Source organism: Meles meles, chromosome 4 (genome assembly GCF_922984935.1).
Source record: "Meles meles chromosome 4, mMelMel3.1 paternal haplotype, whole genome shotgun sequence".
Taxonomy (NCBI): domain Eukaryota; kingdom Metazoa; phylum Chordata; class Mammalia; order Carnivora; family Mustelidae; genus Meles; species Meles meles.
Genome location: NC_060069.1, coordinates 31,024,159 through 31,039,349, shown reverse-complemented (window position 1 = coordinate 31,039,349; position 15,191 = coordinate 31,024,159). Strand labels below are relative to the sequence as shown.

At 43.5% G+C, this 15,191-nt stretch overlaps 1 protein-coding gene across 2 annotated transcripts in view; it reads right to left on the bottom strand.

Annotated features, from left to right (window-relative positions):
• Positions 1 to 15,191, bottom strand: part of SCN11A (sodium voltage-gated channel alpha subunit 11) — a 96,199-nt gene that overhangs the window by 59,537 nt on the left and 21,471 nt on the right. For both annotated transcript variants that reach the window (XM_046003934.1, XM_046003935.1), the window contains exons 6-11: positions 14,171 to 14,274; positions 9,944 to 10,117; positions 9,113 to 9,176; positions 4,096 to 4,237; positions 3,116 to 3,313; positions 2,121 to 2,294 (exon numbers count right to left, since the gene is read on the bottom strand). In XM_046003934.1, coding sequence (XP_045859890.1) covers positions 2,121 to 2,294; positions 3,116 to 3,313; positions 4,096 to 4,237; positions 9,113 to 9,176; positions 9,944 to 10,117; positions 14,171 to 14,274 — 856 coding nt within the window. The remainder of the gene's footprint in view (positions 1 to 2,120; positions 2,295 to 3,115; positions 3,314 to 4,095; positions 4,238 to 9,112; positions 9,177 to 9,943; positions 10,118 to 14,170; positions 14,275 to 15,191) is intronic.

Below are 15,191 nucleotides of genomic sequence, written 5' to 3'. Positions count from 1 at the left end.
TGAGTTCTGATCACTTACTTCTGCAAAGACTCCCAGACCCGCTTTCCTGACCCACCCTCAGGTGTGCACAGCCCCCTTCTGACCACTTCACCTCTTCCTTCCACCTCAGGAAAGTGGCTCTAGTCATTATTCCATGGTCTGTATCTTCAACATTTTCCTCTCCTCTGAAGTCTCTCTCCACAATTAAAACATGTTTGAACATCCCCTACTTCACTGATTTAAAAGGGGGGTGGGTAGCAAAGTAAGTCAATCAGAGAAAGACAATTATCATGTGATCTCCCTGATATGAGGAAGTTGAGAGGCAACATGTGGGGTTTTGGGGGTAGGAAAGGAATAAATGAAACAAGATGGGATCAGGAGGGAGACAAACCCTAAAAGACTCTTAATCTCACAAAACAAACTGAGGGTTGCGGTGGGGAGGGACATAGTGAGAGGGTGGTTGGGTTATGGACATTGGGGAAGGTATGTGCTATGGTGAGTGCTGTGAAGTGTAAACCTGGCGATTCACACACCTGTACCCCTGCAGCTAATAATATATGTTAATAAAAAATTTAAAAATTAAAAAAAATAAAATTTTTAAAAAGAGGGGGTGCTTTTCTCCTACCCCACATCCCCCCATAGCTTCATTTCTGCATATCCTATGGCCTACTCAACATCCCTGCTAGGATGCCCCACAGGCATTTCAAACTTGCCATGCCCAAAACTGAACTTGCCTTCTTCTGCATGTCCCAGGACATGTTCCTTTCCTGTCTCAGTAAACTACCCTCTATCAAGTTGTCTACCCAAGCCATTAACCAGACACCTTCCCCACCCTGTACATCTAGTTGACTGCTGAATCTTATCTTCTGGAGATCACAGCACCTTGTCATTCTCTCTTCATCCTCCTGCCCTAACCACAGTTTAAGCCTCTGTCGCCACTTGGATTACTGCCACAGCTTCTTAATTGGTTGCATCCAATTCTGTTCTAGTCCCACCCCATCTCTTCAATGCATCTGGGATTTCAAAACTGTCAATCTGGTTGTCACTCTTTTGCTTAAAACCTTTCAGTACTGCTTAGTCCTTGCTCTCCGGGTAAAGGGTGAACCCCTGAGCTGGCTTCAAGGCCTTTTGTGATGATCCCATCTTACTGCTACAATTTCTGACCACCCACCCTCTAGGTCATCACATACACACATGTGCAGTGCACATACACTCCCCAGGGTCCCACTGGATCATGTTCTCCAGCTCTCCTTTGCCTCCAGGCCTTTGTACGTGCTGTTCCCTCTACCTTTGGTGCTCCATTCACATTTTACCAAAGGATGAAACATTGATTCACCCTCTCAGCACAGACACTGCTTCCAATCCATGCTTCTTCTCCCACTTCCACCAATTCTGGGTTGGTTGTTGGAAGCAGATGCTGCTGTTGACTGAATCTTTGTCCCTGGGTCCTACCTGATGCTTTCTCTGGCAACCTGACCACCCTCTGTCCTAATGCATGCCAAGTCAGAAATCCACAAAAATGATTATCTCCAGAACCCAGCAGTCTGGAAATAATGATGGACCACAGTTGGCATATAAATACTCTAGTGTCCTCACTCCATGGAGATTAAACATCAACTACTTTCAGTAGTTACCACTTTCAGTGGTAACTGGCTTGATAATGAACTTTAACTGGCTACCTTTCTCTTCCATGTATCCTTTCTTCACTCTCCTCTTGGTGCTTCCTGAGATCACTTCCCAAATAATCTACTTGCACTCTAACATCTCAGAACTTCCTTTGGAGGGAACCCCCACTACAACTCTGCTCCTTCTCTGTTCTCCCATAGCAATCATCATGTCAGTCATCACACTGAACAGTAACTGCCTCCTTGTTAGTGTGTCTTCTGTTGTCTGTTTCATACATCTCATGTATCCCCAGTACTGACCCCAATGCCAAGCAGAGAGTAAACACTGTCAAAACTTCGAATGAAGCTTGGAAATAAATAGGTAGTTGAATAGACACATGGACGTGGGAAAGTATGCACAAATGGATGAGAGGATAAATGAGTAAATGAATGAAGGAATCTTTTCAATTAGACTGACAACTTGACCTGTTCCCCTAACGGTGCTATAGTATCATTAATTCCTGGGCTAAGACTTGCCTTTTTTGTGGAATCTTCATCAGAATCTGATCCTGGAGGCTGGTCTTTCCCAGAGTCTCTCAAAAAAAAGGACTTTCTTTTCCTTTTACCAAAAAGCTTTCTCTTCTTTGGGGAAAAAGATGATGCTTCAAGGGAATTAAGTGAACTTCTGTCAATTCCCATGGCAACCAGAGCCTTAGAAAGTGAACAAAAGCAATTAATAAATAGATCATACTTCCCCAAAGAATTCTGCAAATGACCTGACCTTCATGAGTGTTCTCTCCTCTCTTCTGGAAGCATCATACCATTTAGATTGCTCATCACCTACGTGGAATATGCTAGCTTTGTTATTATTTATCAGGAGCACATACTCTGTTTGTTTATCCACAGAAAATGCAACCTCAGAAGCAAGGTTAACTCTTCCATAGCTCTATCACTAACCCTTAGCACAGAGTCCAGGATGTGCTAGGCACTCAATAAAAGTTTGTGCCTGACAATGCAGGTGTTAAACTTAATGGACTCCCCACCGACAAATCTCTGTGCAGGATAAGAAAGAGTATAAAACATATTCCTGAAATCTTAGAATTGGAAAAATGATACCAAGGAAACAATGAAAATGGGCTATAAATATGACAGGAATTTCAAGAAGGGAGAGGTGATCACAGCTGCTGTCTTAAGCGCACCATTACTGTTTTCCCAAGCCCTCCCAGGCAAAGGCCTTGAACACAAACATCTCCAGATTCCCATAAGTAATCCTGCAGCAGAGCCTTAGTTTACACATATGCACGTTTTATCTTCTAGCCAGCAGTCTGGGATCTGTCCTAGAAGGCCCAGGTTTCTTAAGAGCTCTGTGCCTGGACATTGTAGTGAGAGAAAGCAGCACAGCCTGTCTTCACAGGGCTTAAATTCTCAGAAAAGCACCCGTAGAGAAAGCTCTGAGACCAGGTCTCACGGCCTCTGCGGTTCCCCCCGACCCCGCAAGCAGACCTCACTGTGTGAGACTGCGTGGTCCCTACCTCCTTCTCCTCCTTCAGCAGCCGCTGGGCTTCCTGGAACATCTTCTCCTTGGCCTCTGTCTCAGCAGCTACATTTCTGTTCTGTTCCTCATAAGCCATGGTGACAACAGCCAGGGTTAAGTTAATCAGGTAGAAAGAGCCCAGAAAGATGACCACCACAAAGAAGAAGACTGAGTAGAGCCCTGAGGCACGCAAGGTCTGCAAAGGACAGAGCACACTCTTGCTTCTCCAGCCTTTCTCTATAGCGGGGTGACTGTCACCTCAAGGGGACATGATACAGTAGCAACAGATCCTCCCCCAGCAGTGCTCGGGTCAGCTGTCCGCAGTATCGTCTATAGCCTCCCATCACCCAGGGACTCCTGACGCCCGTCAATGAGCAGATGCCATCCCTACATTCCCATGTAAGGTGTGGTACTTTGTTAGAACTTTCTCAAGGGTAGCTGCATTTTAGAACTTACAAGGCAGGAGAAGAAGGAATGCTTCATGAAAACTGAAGGAAGCACTAGTAGTAGAACTATGGGTAGGAGGGAATCCAGAGAGGGCTAACATTTCTAGGAGGAGGAGATGGTTTTTGATGTTTCTTTTTCTTTTTTTTAAATTTTTTTTTAAAGATTTTATTTATTTGACAGACAGAGATCACAAGCAGGCAGAGAGGCAGGCGGGGGTGGGGGCGGGAAGCAGGCTCCCCGCTGAGCAGAGAGCCCGATGTGGGGCTTAATCCTTGGGATCATGACCGGAGCCAAAGGCAGAGGCTTTAACCCACTGAGCCACCCAGGCGCCCGGTTTTTGATGGTTCTAACAGAATATCTAAGGTAGAATTTAACAGTACAACTATTGAGGATGAGGAACAGATGACAGAGAAGGAGGGTAGATGGTAAGTTATGAATAAATGACAGAAAGATAGATGAGCTATGGAGGAGGGGAGGAGGAAGGGAGAAGGGAAGGGGAGGAGAACAAGAGAGAGAGAATAATTAAATAACCTGTTGATAAAGCTTCTCCCAGGAATCTTGGGTCATAAGCCGAAACATGCCAAGAAAAGACCAGCCAAAGTTGTCAAAATTGGTGTAATTATAGTCAGGATTCCTTTTGGTGTGTGTGCATTTAAAATTTTCAGAACAGGCACTAGATGGAAACAAGGGAACAGAGGAAGAATTACATTCCCTGCAGGCTGGTTTCCTTCCTACCCCCACCCATCCTCGCCAAGGCAAAGGCTTTTCTGAGGGCTGCGAGGTCATATGGAAAAGCCCTGAGTGCTGAGTATCTGTAGGGGGACCATGACCTGCCTGCCAAGCCTTCACTCACTGACTCTTTCCAGATGGATTAATTAGTAAGCTCATATTCTTAGTTTTTCATTAAAAATTAAGTGCAGTGATACAGTGAACAATTAGTGGTAATGACAGGCAAGAGAAGCACATATGGGGGCGCCTGGGTGGCTCAGTGGATTAAGCCGCTGCCTTCGGCTCAGGTCATGATCTCAGGGTCCTGGGATCGAGCCCCGCATCAGGCTCTCTGCTCAGCTGGGAGCCTACTTCCCTTCCTCTCTCTCTGCCTGTCTCTCTGCCTACTTGTGATCTCTCTCTCTGTCAAATAAATAAATAAAATCTTTAAAAAAAAAAAAAAGAGAAGCACATATGTACCAGTACACATCTTTTACAATACATACTTGGGAGTGTGCTTTGACTACTCTCTTGTGCCTTGCTTTTTTCATGGAACAATATAGCTTGGAGGTCTTTCCACATGAGCATACAAGGAAATATTTCTTTTCATTTCTTACAGTTCTATGATTTATTTAATTGCTCAGCTAATGATGAAGATGTAAGGTTTCCGTTGTTAACAGTCTTTTGTTCTCATAAACATTTGGGTCTTACTTTACAAACAGTATATCGCTTGCCCATAGGTCTTCACCCACATCACTAAAGCACACATTGTTAAATGCATTTCTCAGATAATACTAAGGGTAGGTACTTTCTTCATTTTTGATAAGTATACTATTTTGATCAAAGTAATACATGCATGTGGTTTAAAAATCATGTGGCACCAAGAGGCTTGTAATGAAAACCATTCCATCATTCTTTAACCATCATTTACTTACTGCAAAGTCAACAACCTGGAACACTTTTATGTCCATATCTTTTATTTTATTTTATTTTATTTATTTATTTGACAGAGAGAGATCACAAGTAGGCAGAGAGGCAAGCAGAGAGAGAGAGAGAGAGAGAGAGAGAGAGGAGGAAGCAGGCTCCCCGCCAAGCAGAGAGCCTGATGCAGGACTCGATCCCAGGACCCTGGGATCATGACCTGAGCCGAAGGCAGAGGCTTAAACCACTGAGCCACCCAGGCACCCCATATGTCCATATCTTTAAAGATAACATTCACGCTGATATATACCAACTTTAGTCCTTGGTGATTAAGTTCCTGCGAAGATGAGGGTTAGCTCCTCAACATCCCATCCAACTTTATCACTACTTATATTCCTCTTCCCAAAGAAATACTGTGGCCTGAGTCTATGCTTTCTGGAGTTGGATACATTTTTTTTCTTTGTTTTTGTGTGTTGCTTTTTCCAAGTTTTACTATCTCATTTTTCTGGAACAAATCTCAAGTGGCTTCTTAAGACGAGAGGGAGATCTTTGCATATATGAGTATATCTTTTTCTACCTCAGAGCTGATTGATTGATTGGCCAGAAGTAGAAATCTGATTTGAAAATATTTTTTCCTTAGAAATATGGAGGAACTGTGCAGTTATTATCCTGTGATGCTATCGAGAATTCTGATGCCATTTTGATTTTTGTTCCTTTGTGGATGACCTTTTTCTCTTTGGTTTTAGAATCTTTTCCCCAAAAGGCCATAATAAGGCACTTGGCAGGGACCTTCTTCACTCATTATGTTGGGCACTTTATGGGATGGTGAGGGACTTGCATCCTCGAGCTCAGGAAAATTCTCCGTATTGTGGCATTGCTAATTTTCTCCCTTTTGTTTTTTTCTGTGCCCTATTTCAGGAATTTCTATCTAGTCAAAAGTTGGAACTTCTGGTTTGATATTTATTCTCATAATTTTCTGTCTCTTTTGTTGCTACTTTCTGGACTATTTCCTCTACTTGATCTTTTAATTTTAGTATTGATTTTTTGTAATCATGTTACAAAAAAAAATCTGTCTTGCTTAGTGACTTAGTGAAAAGGAACAGTCGTTCCTTTTTCATAATGAGCTATTTTTATTTTTATGTATACAATATCTCTCTTAATTTTTACTGAGGACCCTATTTAAAGTTTTAAAAGTCCTTTTGAGTTCTCTCTCTGAACTGTTATTTTGTCCACAGCTCTTAGGGCCTGAATGTTCGGATCCTTCTGAAATTCTTGCATTGCAATCTTAATCTCCAGGGTGATGCTGTTGGGAGGTGTGTCTGTGGGTGGTGATTAGGGCAGGAGGGTGGAGCCCTCATGATAGGAGTCACACCCTCATAAAAGAGACCCCACAGAGCTCACTTTCTGCCATTTGAGGACACAACAGAGAAGACTGCCACCTACAGCCCAGAAGACCGCCCTCATTAGAACCCAACCAAACTGGTGCCCTGATCTTGGACATCCAACCTCAGGAACTGTGAAGAAAGAAATTTCTGCTGTTTATAAGTCACCCTGTCTACAGTACTTTGTATTAGCTGCCTGAACTATGACAACGTTCATTTTCCCTGTTTCTTTACCTCAACCCCCTTTATGCCAAACACTTCCTTCAGCTATCTGGGGAGCTTGGGCCGTTCAGTAGCATTTAATCAGAGATCCTGACAAGTTGATTGGGAATTTGCTTAGTGGGCAGAGTAGCCCTCAGTGAGTGGTAGGCTTTGCATTAGGGTGATTCAGAAGGAAGACATCCATTGTGTCCTCTTCCCCACCAGACCTCAGGGAAACCCTGTGAAGTCCCAGCGCCCTTATCTTCAAGGAACCTATAAGGGCTGAGCCTAACATACTTAATTTATGTTACTTCCTGGTCACCATTCAAAGTATTAGCTTGTTTTGCCCAATATCCCCTTGTCTGGATATGCCTTCCTGTCAACATACACATGTGATTAAAGCTCTCCTCCAGCATTTCCATCTTGGCAAAGACATCACCAGTAACTCATCCCAGAAGCAAGAGAAACACCTCTAACAGTTTTCTCCCCTCAAAACATCCCACCACCCTCCCACACGCGCACTTGTGCACAGTGTACATCTAACCCCCATCTCCAATTCACAATCTTGTTCTTTCTGTCTCTTAAATGTGTTTGGAATTCATCCATCCATTTCTCATCATCTCCACTGCACTGTTTCATGATTTTCATCTGTATCAACCTAGTCTTCTAAGTGGCTGTCTCATCCACTCTATGCATCCATTCTCCATGTAGCAGCCATAGTGACTTTTACAAACAACTAATCTGCTCAGGTCTTGTTTCCTTTGTGATCAATGTCAAAATATTTGGCACTGATGGGCTACCAGGTCTTGCAGAGTCAATTCTTGTAAACTACCTCTCTGCCTAACAAGCTGCTGGGCTTCTTACTGCCTCTGATCTCATGGCCTCACACCCAAAGTCTTCCCCCTTCCTATTCTAGGGACTGAAATTGTTCACTCTGTCTCCGCACCTACCAGAACCCCCTACTTATGATTTAGATCCACACTGTGGTCACCAGTCACCACACTGTGGCTCTTAGGGAAGGAGGCAGAGAGTAAAGGCTGAAAACCAGGCCTGGGCCCTAGACAGAGAGTTGCCTATGAAGGTGACCTATGACCTTAGACCTTGGAAACCACCATGTTATGATCAATGGGGAAGGTCATGTTCTAGGAGTTCGTCTTCTATACAACTCCTGAGCTTTGGGACTACACCTAGATTAGAGAGCTATGATTGTTAAACAAGCTTAAAGAGATGAGGACACAATAAGGACCAGCTGGAAGCCAAAGCTACCATGGCTATGTGTCCAAGTGGCCCACCCCACCTTGGATTTTTGCCTGCAGTAACCGTACCTGCCCTGTATGGGGTCAAGGAAGCACTGTATATGACAGCTGTTGGTCCCCTCATTAAATGAAAGCACCGTAGAGGCAGTGTGTCCTGTCAAGGATCATTTTAGAGAATTCAGTGGACCTTGTATTACACTAAACCCTATGATGTCTTGTGAGTTTGACCAAATCTGAACCTATGACCGTCCCAGGTAGCATTAGAAGGCACTTCCCTCATTTTACAGACAGGGTTATACCCTCTGTTCAATTTCTCTCAGTACCTATACATCTCTCTTAAAACACTCATCACACTTTGAAGGAGTAAAACACACTTTCTCTCCTTCCTATGAGATGCCAGATTCAAGAGAGAAGTGATCTCTAGTTCATATTCACATTCTTTGGGCCGAGCACAGAGTCTGACCTGCTCTCAGCCTTTGATACATGTTTGTTATTGAGGAACAAATTTTTAGCCTATTTTATCAGAGTGACTAGCATATTATCTTGATTTGAAATGTACTCAATAAATCATTCTGAATTGAATTTCGCACCACAGAGAGCACTGATACTCTGGAAGAAAGAAGGGTGTCCACAAAGGGCCAGAGAGCTATGAACCACTGGGGCGAACATGTATGAACACACATATACAACCGTATATGAAATTAGAGGCAGTGGCGATCAACAAATGATCACATTTTCAGTAGGTTTCTTCAGTTATAAATTCAACATGACTTGGGGAGAAAGCTGCTCTAAACACTTGGAAATAATTATTAAAATATTAATTATAATTAAGTGTATCATTCTATTATTAATTTTTAAATTAATTGATTGATTTTGTTATTCACACTTATAATAGTGAATTATTAATAACTTAATAATGCATGTCTAAACTTGCCTAAATACTGTTTGCCTAATCAGTACTATTTGCCTACTGCCATCACTGCTCCAAAAGTCATTAGATGAAGATGGTCTGCCACATTATCCCCAAAAAGGTCCACCAGCACTGTACTTGGGAGAAAAATGGAGATATGAACTTCTTACCTGCTACCCATCCAGGTGCCACACATTCTGAATTCAGAGGAAGTTTTCTTTTCAAAGCAATTTTCTGAGAAGGAAAGAATCATAAACTCAGATTTTTAAAAAAAAACCTGAAGGGAAAGAGAATAGCAAATATGCCAGATCTGGTTGAAACAAATGGTTTGGAATCCTCTGAAATGATCAAAGCAGATGGCCAGAGAGGAACCAGAGCCTAAGCCCGAGGAAGGAGCAAGAGAAAAGGAGGGTAAGGAGGAAGGTAGAAGGAGGAGGAGGAGGAATTAGTGACACCACCATGCCCCCGAGGCCTCTCAGTGCATAAAACTGAACCAGAGGCCATGCCCAGGGGGAAGCTGGACACAGACTCAGCCCATGAGAAGTGCATAAACCAAGACAATAATGGAGAGAGGTTAGCCACATGAGATCCAGGACACATGAAATTGCTCTAGGATTGACCTCAGTATGGAGAGGATGCAGCAGAAAAAAGTGATATCATTGGAGAAAATACCCAAGGAGGAGGGCTGGGAAGTTGCTGGACAAATCCAGGCATTCTGAAGACTTCTGCAAAACATGACAAAGAATTGCGCAGATCCACAGGGGAAGGGATAGGAGCTGATACCACTTATGTGGCTGTGGCTGCAGGCTTTGCCTTCTCCATGGAAACTCAAAGAACAAAGCAGTTCTCTAAGAAACACATGTACCCACATGAGAACTCTGGATGGATGAAGTCATCCTTGCTCCTAAGAGACTCTGTAATGCAGATCTATAGACAGTATTAGTGATGACAATAAAGGTTAACCATGAATAGACCAAGGTGTGAAAGGTGGAAATATTTACCATCAAGGTTATCAATATTCTCACAGTCCTTATGGATACATCTCTGGTTCAGACTTCCCTTGAAGAGCTGCTGACCTACCAGGGCGAAGATGCTGAGGCAAAAGAGAGTCAGAATCATCACATCAACAAGCTTCTTCACAGAGCGCAGCAAGGCCCCAACAATGACCTTCAGACCTGGGGAGGAGAAAGACCGGTGTGGGGATAAGTGCCCACTCACACACACAGCAGACGCATGGGAGGGGCAGGGAGGAAACGGCCAGGACCTCAAACGTCACCCAACTGCAGGCTGGAATCAGAAATTGGCCTGGCCTAGGATTCTGATGCCATGGGTTCTGGTTCTAACTCTGCCTGAGAAGCTGCATGGCACTGAGTAGTCCACCAGTCTAGCTCAGCCTTTTCATCCGGCCTGGTGTCTGCCACAGGGTTGTTCTGAAGAGTTAGTGAGAAGACTCCGAGTAGAAACATCCCATACAACTTGATTACACTTGTGCAGACACCTCACAGCTGGGGATTCCATGTAGCACCAAGACCAAAAGGAGGCCCCCCTAGAGGAGACAAACCTGTATTTAACATTCAGTAGTCACTACCTACTGCAAGGCATGGAAGGTGCCATAGACAGTGCTAAATTGGGGGGCAGGGAGCTAGAAGGAGGAGCTCTGTCTGGAACAAGATAATGAGAATATTCTAGTTGGGAAAAACTCAGATTATTACTTAAAATAGTTTTTTTTTAAAATTCAAGAAATATTTACTAAGCACCTATTGTGTCCATGGCACACTGCTAGGCTACCAAGTTACAACATAAGAAAGACAACTTTGTGGTACAATGGTAAATGTTTAAAATCAGCTCTCTGGAGGTGCCGGGGTGGCTCAGACGGTTAAGCATCCGACTCTTGATTTCTGCTCAGGTCATGATCTCAGGGTCATGAGATCAAGCCCCATGTCAGGCTCTGCACTCAGCACGGAGTCAGCTTGGGATTCTCTCTCTCTAACCCTCTGCTCCTTCTGCCCACCTCCCCCCCCACCCACAGCTCAAACTCTCTCTCTCTCTAAAATAAATAAGTCCTTAAAAAAAAAAAAAAAAAGCTTTCTCTGTAGGGGAGGAGTGTGTGTGCAGGGAAAGTCCCATCTGTAGCATTTACAGACTTCTTTGCTGAATTTTGTAGCAAAATTTCTTCCTCCACAGAGCCCTCTCACCTTGCTGGTTTCAAGCTAAACTACAGGATATCACTGGATGCAGAGCTGGAAAAGAACATGCACAATCTGCTGCTGAGGCACCAAAACAAGTCAGCCCCAGTACACCACTGAGTCAGGGGCTCTGCTCTCAGCATAGCTGGAGAGTTAAGCAACCAGACAAGACTTACAATCTGTGAGATGACACAAAGTGGCAACATTTCAACTAATTGGTATAAATCATGACTGGTAGACTTAAGAACAGAAAGGGACACCAAATGGAAGGCCAAACCTGCAGCAAATGAGCCTTCCATGAAGTGCGATGCCACACAAGGAGGAGGCTGCAGGACAAACTGGGACATTCAATCTGGTTCATATTCACAACCCATCCTTAGATTCATCTTGATTCACAGAACACCTTCTTTACATGGCTTCCAGGATCTACATCTCCCTCTTACTTTCTGGAGGCTCCTGCTTATCCCCTTTGCTGGTTTCTTCCTTTCTCCCCTCACCTTTAAGGTGGTAGTGACCTGGGACTTTGTCCTTAGCTCTCTTCTATTTTTCATCTAGGCTCACTCTCTTGGTGATCTCATCAGATTTCATGGCTCCAAGTATCATCTATAGGCTCCTGATTTCCAAAATGATATCTCCAGCCCAAGCTGCTGTCTGGAACTCCAGACCTGTAGACCTCATTACCTACTTCATACTTCTATTTGATGTCTCACAGCCATCTCAAACAGAACACGTCCAAAGCTAACTTTTTATCCAACCTCCAGACCTGTTCCTCTCACAGAGGAGCTGTATTTCTGTATATCAGCTGTATATCTCACATGGGTTTTTTTTTTAGTCCTATGTCTAAAGCTCAACACTCACAAACAGAAGGAAAATACAGGAAAGGGTTCCTCTCTGACTTTTGGGGGGAAACAAGCTTATGTAAAACTAGTTTCCTGATAAGACTCTGAAATGAAGATTTAATTATTTTTTAAAGAGATGTATGTCTTCTGTCTTCCATAGTCAGGTTATCTGACTTCTTAGAAAATGCAGGTTGCATTTTCTGTGTCAGTCTGCAATGACTCCATCCTTCTCGTCACTCAGGCCAAAAACCTTGACTCATCCTTGACTCTTTTCTTTTGCTCACAGCACACATACAATCATCCCATCAGGAAATCCTACTGTTTCTACCTTCAAATTCATAGAGTCAGACCACTGTCTACCAACTCCTCTATCACCAACTGATCTGAGAGCACAACCATCTCTTTAACAATGGCCTCTTGTGTCATTTTGGGTTCTCTGAGAAGCAGATATTCTGGGACCAGAAGTGCAAGAGATCTGTTGGGTGACATGCCTGCAAAGAAGAAGGGGAAGCAAGTACAGCTGGCAGGGAAAACATCAGAGTATGACACGGGGCTGACACCTGGGAAAGGAGAGTGGTAAGGAAGCAGAACTGGACAAGAAAAGCCTCAGACTATAGAGCCACTGGGAGAGAGTCTTAACCGGGTTTGCTCCCGAGGAGCCCCTGAGCTTAAGTCCTTCAGGACTTTATCCTTTAGGAATGGGCCTTCACTAGTCCCCCTGACATGCAGGGAAAGTATGATCTTGGCATGAACATGAATACAGTTGTGAATCCAGAGATGTGGCAGCTGGGATCATCAGTCAGCTATGCTCCCTGCAGCAGGAGATGTGAGTGGCACATTTCCATGATGATCATCAAGCCTCCTATCTCATCTTTCTGCTTCTACCTTTGCTCCCCCATATTCTATTCTCCATACAACAGCCAGAGTAGTCCACCTAAAACCTGTCAGATTAATGGATAAAGAAGATGTGTGTACACACACACACACACACACACACACACACACACACACACACACACACAGTGGAATATTACTTAGCCATAAAAAAGAATGAGATATAGCGATTTGCAACAACAACAATGGATAGACCTAGAGGGTATTAAGCTTAGTGAAATAAGTCAGACAGAGAAAGACGAATACTGCATGATTTCACTTACAAGTAGAATCTCAAAAACAAAACACATGAACAAACAAAACAAAATGGAAACTCATAAATACAGAGAACAAACTGGTGGTTGCCAGGGGGTTGGGAGAAGGGGGTGAGCAAAAGGGGGAAAGGGAGTGGGAAGCGTAAGTTTCAGAAGAAATAAGTCATGGGGACGAAAGGTACAGCATAGGGAATATTGTCAATGGTATTGTAGTAGCATCATATGGTGACAGATGGGAGCTACAGCTGTAGTGAGAACAGCATAATTTATAGAATTGTTGAATCCCTGTGTTGTACACCTGAAAGTAATGTAACATTGTGGGTCACCTGTACTTCCATAAAAACAAATCAAAACTAAAACCCCTGCCAGATCATGTGACTCCTCTGCTCGAAGTCCTCACGTGGCTCCCATTTATCTCAGAGCACAGCCCAAATCCTCCTAGTGGTTATGTGCCTCCCCTTCACCTATGTGGTCCTTCCTCTACCAGGTGGCCCCTCAGTCTATCCTTTCTATTCCTCAGTCTCTGCCCAGTCTACTGACTGTTGCTAGTGCGCAGAACACTCTTTCCCATGTATCTGCCTATGAAACTGTCTCACTGACTCCAAATCCACTCCCATCTCCCCTCCCCAGGGACCCCTATTTTGACTACTCTATTGAAAACTGCATCCTGCATCCCTGAATCCCTGTGACTTCCAGTAGCCCTCATACTGTTTACTTTTCCTTTTTATTTTTCCATGGCACATATCACTTCCTAAACAGGACAGCTAGTTACCTCTTAATTACAGTTATTGCTTGGTGTCTCTCTCCCCATCCCAACCCAGAATGTAAACTCCATGAGCACAGAGACCTCTGTCTGTTCACTCACTTTATGGTATACCTCAAGCAGCTAGCACAGTGTCTAGACATATGCTCAAATACACATTTGTTAAGTGATCAAATAAATGAGTAAAGCAGAATTTGTTTGGTTTTGGGTTTATATGACATCTTGAGAAATTTTAAATATAAAAGAACATTCCTCCTTCTAAGAGGCAGTGTTGAAAATCAGAGTGATTTACCTGAAACCACTGAAATTGCTTTCAAAGCTCTGAACACTCGGAAGGTACGCAGGGATGACAGACCAAAGCTGTTTTTCCTGGCTGCTGGTATGTATGTTGCAAACCTGTAAGACAAAGCACAGGAGAAGTCTGGGCCTACTCTCGGTCCTACAGCCACACTGTATATCTCCACAAAGGCCACAAACAAGCATGGTGGAATTTGGGGCCTCACCTTCCCAACTCATCAGGAGGTCTGGTAATACCATTCTCTATTGCTATGGACCACAGATTGCAAAGGAGGCTGTGCTAACTGTTACATCTGGAGAGAGTTGAGGATTCCTTGAAATAGTATGCAGTTGTGGATACATCCATTGATAACAAAATCAATCAAAATACTTTTTGACTACCAAATTCCAGGTCCAGAGCACTTCCCTGAGGTCTCACTATGTGGCCAAGCCGAGAAGAAACACAGGCAGTCTGACTCCAGAGCCCTCACCACTGCACTACACCACTTCTCAACAGCCAGCACTGCCCAATCATTGAATTTCAAGGATAAAACTCTGATATTAATAGTATCTACTCCAAAGGGCTTTTGTGAATATTAAATAGGAAAACATATGCAAAGTGCTTAAAACAATGGCTGGCACAAACTAAGTAATGTTAGGTTTATTATTATTGTGCTGGCAAGGAGCCATTGTTGTTCTTTTTCTTTATTTTGCTGACTCTGTTTCACCACTCAGATGCCAAACTGATGTCCTTTTCTACAGGAGGAACTTCAACTCTCACCTTATGTCATATACAATATACATAATAGTAACTTATAATGGACCATGGACTAAAATGTAAGAGCTAAATCTATAAAACTTCTAGGAGAAAATGGAAAAAAAAAAAAAAACCTCCTTGAGAGCTTGCAGTAGCCAAAGATTTTTAAGACTCTGTGGTTCCTCCTACATGTTCTGACAGCCGAATTTATGCCCAATTCCTGTCCTAGCACTCACCCTACCAGATTGTGACGGTTGTTAATTTTCTCTCTTCCCATCTG